The following is a 6114-nucleotide window of genomic DNA, read 5'->3' as shown; positions in this document are numbered from 1 at the left end:
ATTGCAACCTTCGTGGTTGTGATTGTCTACTAATGCCGAAGATGAACACAAAAAATTCTCTTCTGTAGATGCGTTTTATATCTACAAGTTGATTGAAAACTATAATACGTATAATTTTGCCAGAAAGAAGCAGACTTAGTGCGTTGATTGAATTATTGCATATATATGAAGGAAAATAAGTACAGTTTGTCTAAAAACATCCCGAGAATATAAACGTTTTACTCGAAATTAAAAAACATGAAACAAATTAACTTCAGAAATAAACGAAATGGAAAAGCAAAAAAAAAAAAAAATAAAAATAAAAATAAAGTGTATTGTTTCAAAACATCAAAACTTTTGTTCTTTTGATTCGTCCGCTTATCAGTGTGATGGAGTCGTTTTAGTTAGAGTAGGCGGTAGAGAAAGACAATGTTTCAGTTGACGATGTGTGTATGTGTGGGATTTGGACTTTTAACGTAGCTTCAACAAGTTTTCAGCCATATCAGTACGACGACTGCAGTGTGGCAGTTTATAGTGATGTCTAGCACTAGGGAAGACATGTAGCATGATGTCCCTCCCAGCCACATTATCCTGACACAAGGCCGATCAGTCTTAATGTTAACCTCTTAATGCTGAGCGCCATTTTTGTAAGTCTTTAGTATGACTCGGCTGGGGATCGAACCCACGACCTCCCGCATCCGAGGCGGACGCTCTAACCACTAGACCACCGGAGCGGTCTTGTTCGACGATGGTATGTATGTATGTATGTATGTATGTATGTATGTTGCTAATAAAATATATCTTTGTTCAACATCTATTTCATTCACAGTTGATTTAAAATGGCATAAGCTGGAAGAACGACAGCCAACTGTTTGGGAAATTAGTGTTTAATCGGTTATGTAATATTTTCAACACATAACTTAAAGAAGGAATGTAGCTCCAATTAAAAAGCCTCAAGATGTTTCAAAACTTCAGTGATTGAATTTGCTTAAGGGATTTAGATCTAATGTATTTCTTCTACACATAACTTACAAAATCCCCAATAACTATTTAAGATGAGATTTAGTCAAGGAATATAGTAGCTTTGCACTTTGTGCATCTTTACGAAGAGGCTAAGAATTTTTTTGCACATTTATTAAATGCATTGATGATTTTCTCTAAAGGATAATCAGAACAGGGAAACATCAAATGCTACTATCACAGGAGTAAGCAATGGTATTTAGAGATGTGATGAATGCATTATCATTCAAATCCTGTATATATTTATTTTAAAAAAAGGAATAAAACAGATTACGACTCCTGATGAATTTTATTTACTTCGGTACACATATAAGTATCGACAAGTGTCATTACAGTGTCAACATTTTACCCAACGGTGCCGGTCTGTGGCGCAAGGTTGAATCTGTGGACTAAGGACTGGAATCTGAAATTAGTGACGCAAGATGAAGATGTAAAATGTAATATGAGAAGTGTAGTTTTTAATTACAAATACATTTATTCATAAATATTCAAAACAAATCTTTCATCTATAATTCAGTATCTTACAGAGGGGTAACCATTCCAGTATTAAATATAACGTCCGGGCTTGTATATTCTTCAGTCTATTAAGTTTAACTTGTATCACTCTCAATGTGTTTCGATTTTGTATTAAAACTGTTTGGCTAAATGTATAAGGAATGAGGAAGTATTGGGTACGTACAAAATGCCCCCTCCCCATTAAGTCCCAATATAAAAAACACACCAGACCTCATTAACGTTTTGTTTCGAAATGGGGTAAGGTCATGTTTGATATTATAGAAGAATAATCTACACCCCCATTCGAACAAAGTTTATATTAAAATATTTCTTTGTGTTCACACTAGGCAAAATGTATATGCATGTCTATTTCTATATTTACAGTATGGTACATATTTGTTACTTATGATGTTACTTAACAAATAACAAATTAACAATTTTGATATTTGTATTTTTTGGCAAATCTTACATTTCCCTCCTTCATATTCGTATATCGCTACACTATAACCCTAGACTATCGTTGATTTCATTTGTGAAGATTCATTTACAAAAGAACAAAGTGTCTTTTTTGTAAATAAAATTTTGAAACTAAAATTAACGACTCGTGCAGTGCGTATCCAAATGAAAAACATTTATTTATACAGAAGCGTTTCGATGACGTGGATGCAGTATTTCAGGCTCATTATTAGAGAAATAAGATGTCGACATGAGTTGTAACTTCAAACAGTATCAACATACATTACATGCGATTGGGTATTTATCTTGAAAGACATTTTAGAATATAGACGTTTAGTTACGAAATATAATGACGTTGACTTTATAAAGACCACACGACATAATTAGAAAAAGCATAAGACACCATGCTAATGGTATTTAGTAACGGCATCGACCTGAAAACGTGACCTTTCATGGAAAAATTAATTCGATGTCATCCCTTTCTAAAGTAGATTCGGTGTTATAAATGCATGCTTCGAGCAGACCTTATGCTGGTCCATAATAAGAATGTAGTCACATGTTGCTACCTATTTGAGAGGTGGAGCCAGATGTAATTACATAGATAATGATACAAAGTTTCTCAGCAGCATATGGACTCGATATTAATGCATGCATCGCGTCTGGAGATATCGAATCTTTGTCGTTAAAACAGAAGCCCAACAAGAGGTGTCAAATCGGAGGTCAGTACAAGGATTTCCGACAATAAAAGTTAATAGAGATGTAACTATGGACTCACGCATGACAAACAAGCCCACAGCTGTAATGCAGAAGATGTGCTGGATCCGTCAGAAGAGTGTGGCATTCAGTCTCGCAGAGCTGCTCGGTGGTGTCAGTCCCCAAAGTATTGACAAGAGACTGCACGAGCTGTTTCAGGTGAGTGAGGTCAAGGCCATGAACTGTATAATACAAAAAATTATTTTTGCTGGACAACTTACGCAAAACGTTTTAGTTTGATTTTTAGGATCCTAAAATATAGATAGCTTACTCTCAGGGTCGAGGACAATGTAGATTAGTTAAGACTACATTCCGGGGGCCGACAACGTTCAGGGTGCCCAACGCCGTGCCAATTTGTAGTTCACATAGGCCTACTGCAGAATGTTTCCTAGGGCCCACAAATCCTGTTCACTGCCCTGCTTACTCTTAATACGTTATGAACTATGTTTGATCCTCTAGCACCAAACAAAATTCAACTCAGTCTCTTAGGTATTATGAATGACAGTTGTACAATATGGACAAGAAGCCTTGGTTTTGGTCTTTGTATCATTTGAATTTTTATGTTGCTTTGGGAAGACCAAGTCTAATGTTTTCTTCACTCTCATTCAAATCCGGCTCTGTTTTCTAACAATTGCTTGCAAATGTATCACGAAAATCATTTCACATGTATTATGTATTTGAGCGTGCTACGTATAAAATAACAAGCTACCAAAGTCTTCGACTATTTAAGTTGATTTTATTTCGTGAAATCTCTTTGCTTAAAAATCTTACATCAGTATCCTCCATCCATAGAGTATAGTTTCCTACGTTTCGACCACACGTATTACCTAAATGTAATCACCTATTTGGTGTAAACGTAAAGTCATATATCGAATATTAATACGTTTTCTTTTATGTGGTTCCAGAAAAATGTATTGGAATTTTTTAAATATGTAAACCATTCTATCAACCATTTATCCCTGACTGACAAAAAAGAAAAAAACAAAATATACAAGAAGCATATGAATATACAATGAATCTGTTATGTAATGTTCTCATAAATGAATACCTTTAAGCTAACTAACTTATTGGCTCTCCTATGTCCATTTGAGTTGCTATTAACAGACTGGCATCTAACCTAGCAGATGATTGTGCGACTGAGTAGTTAAAGATTTTCTTTCTTAATTACAACTTAGCTCTTTAATTAGGTTATCGATGTAAATAAAGGTATTTAAAGCAGGAATAGACAAATGGAAGGTTCTTCTAATACAATGTAGCACCATTGTAATGGTTATCTACATGATGGTTTTAAAACTTAAAGAAAGCCATTGTTTGCAATGAACGTTTCTGTAAGCTAATGTTCTTGAAAAATATATTTTTGTCTCATAAACACTCTTTTATAATTTTGAGTCACCGTCATGTGTATTAAGTAATGTGACGTACTCCGTCGTATTTAATGCTATGAAACTTGACTGTATAAACACAGACAAATTCTAATGTTATGAGATAACCTTTTCCGTATATGTTATTAAATTAAATTTTCCTATCTCTGCCTTAGGAATATTCCTTTGATGAATGTTTTAGTATTCATAAGAAAGATATTAAAAAGTTCATTTTTCTAAAGTTCTGAACGACGTCACTTACGAGAATCTAAAAATACTCTCTTTTCCGGTGCGCAGAAAACAGCATAGGTACAGACAAGGAGAATGAAGGCAATCTTCATGTTTGCTGCTGAAAGGATTTCAGTTCTGAAAATAAATATAACAAATAGTGTATGTGTCTATACAGGTATAGCTGGAACTGACGAATTTGTGATGTACATTGGTGTACAGTTATGGTCATAAATAAATTTGCTGTTCCAGAAAAGTGAAATCCCAAATGTTAGGTAAACATTTGTTACAAGGGTAAAGAAAAATCTAAACAAAATATGTGATTTTCAAAGTCCGAAGAAGTTAGTAACATGCAGGTTATAAAGTTATCATCTACATGCAGTCTGTCTACCCTAAAATCCACTAAGTTCATTACCCTTTCTACACACCTTCAACTTTGAAGCAGACGAAGCAGATAACACTAATTTGATGATTGTTTAACGGCACTGCATCACATTAATGGGCTACCTTTTGCTGACCATTTGGGATTAAAGTGCATTCCCAGGATGATCTGGGCAAGATTCAGACCTGCGATACCGTCAATTCACGTCCTGCGATCAAATCTCTGACTCACCGCAGCTTGGGTAATTAACACTATTGGGATTAACAAGCAATAAACAACTTACCAAGTTCTGGCGGGAATGCGAAAGTGTAGAAGTAGAGACCGGATTTTATACTCCTGGAATGAGAATTCGTCACGAAATGTCACTTAGGGTCATCATTATTGACGTATGGTTCATAATGGAAGCTCTTCGGACCCACTCGTTTATATTTGAAACATCCACATAGCTTTAAATCAAGAACGCTTCATATTGTAAAGAAAAACAAAAACTCAAGATTCTGATACGTGTTAACTGTGTCCAAGAAAGGCTAATTTGTCCTTGCTTATACATCACTTAAACGTAAGAAAAATAACAGTGATAATAATAGATATTTTCGAATATCAATTCAGTCTTGGATAAGGTTAAATGGGCAAGGACTTGCAGGATTTTGCTATAGTTCAGTAAGTGTTTGCACGTTTTCTTTTTTAAGTTACTTCATTGAAACATTATGAGTGGAATTTAAATGTATTATTTGTTTCACAACCTGACCGGAATATTTAAATTGCATGGAATGTATACCAATAATGGAAATTAAAATCTTCAGTTAGTCTCATCTGGATATATACGACCATTTCTGTTCCAAACTGCGTATACATCTGGAATTTCCCATATAAACAAAATCGAACAACTAGCTTCATTTTACGTCTTTGCCCAATATATATCATCACAATAACGCTAGATACATAAAATCAACTAGCGACAAAAATTTAGATTTCTGGGAAAATAACTAAATAGTGAAATATTTCGGGATTTCGTAAGTGTTTCAGAAGGTATCCGTATGAACATTTCGTGCGTCTGAGAACACAACCTTTGCGTACTCGGCTCTTTTGTTTAGGAGGTAGATAATCGGGAAACTATAATCGGACACCTACCAGATAATGACAAAGGACGGCGACAAAGATGACAACCACAACAATAAAAATACAAAAACATCAGGCAAATCATACCTTGACCTATTGGTGATATTGAATGAAATATAGGTGTTATTTCTGATTCAGGAAGATAAAGTATGTATGTATGTATGTATGTATGTATGTATGTGTGTGTGTATGCGTGTGTGTGTGTGACAGAGAGAGTAATTGTCAAGCTAGAAAACGACATATTTGACTACTATGTTTTAACTGTTTTACAGTTTTAAAAATATTGTATTTATTATATGCGACATTAATGCAAAGAGTGAA

The 6114-nt window shown here is 34.5% G+C and overlaps 1 protein-coding gene across 1 annotated transcript; it reads right to left on the bottom strand.

Annotated features, from left to right (window-relative positions):
- Positions 1–1269: 1269 nt before the first annotated feature.
- On the bottom strand, positions 1270–4461 carry LOC149776378 (uncharacterized). Its single transcript, XM_089942349.1, has 3 exons — positions 4327–4461; positions 2726–2885; positions 1270–1402 (listed from the first exon to the last, which is right to left on the bottom strand). The coding sequence occupies exons 1-3, from the start codon at positions 4403–4405 to the stop codon at positions 1345–1347; spliced, it is 297 nt and encodes a 98-aa protein (XP_089798475.1). The 5' UTR covers positions 4406–4461; the 3' UTR covers positions 1270–1344.
- Between the last annotated feature and the right edge of the window lie 1653 nt (positions 4462–6114).

This window comes from Sinohyriopsis cumingii, chromosome 18 (genome assembly GCF_028554795.1).
Source record: "Sinohyriopsis cumingii isolate HCF-2022 chromosome 18, ASM2855479v2, whole genome shotgun sequence".
NCBI lineage: Eukaryota > Metazoa > Mollusca > Bivalvia > Unionida > Unionidae > Sinohyriopsis > Sinohyriopsis cumingii.
This window is presented reverse-complemented; position numbering and strand designations above follow the sequence as displayed.

What these genes read in the sequence shown, in the direction of transcription:
- LOC149776378 (XM_089942349.1), bottom strand. Translation starts at nt 4,405, where the DNA reads ATGAAGATTGCCTTCATTCTCCTTGTCTGTACCTATGCTGTTTTCTGC. An exon ending in GAGAGTATTTTTAGATTCTC is followed by an intron (nt 2,886 to 4,326) that starts GTAAGTGACGTC and finishes TGTATTATACAG; the next exon opens with TTCATGGCCTTGACCTCACT. An exon ending in TGTGGGCTTGTTTGTCATGC is followed by an intron (nt 1,403 to 2,725) that starts GTGAGTCCATAG and finishes CACTAATTTCAG; the next exon opens with ATTCCAGTCCTTAGTCCACA.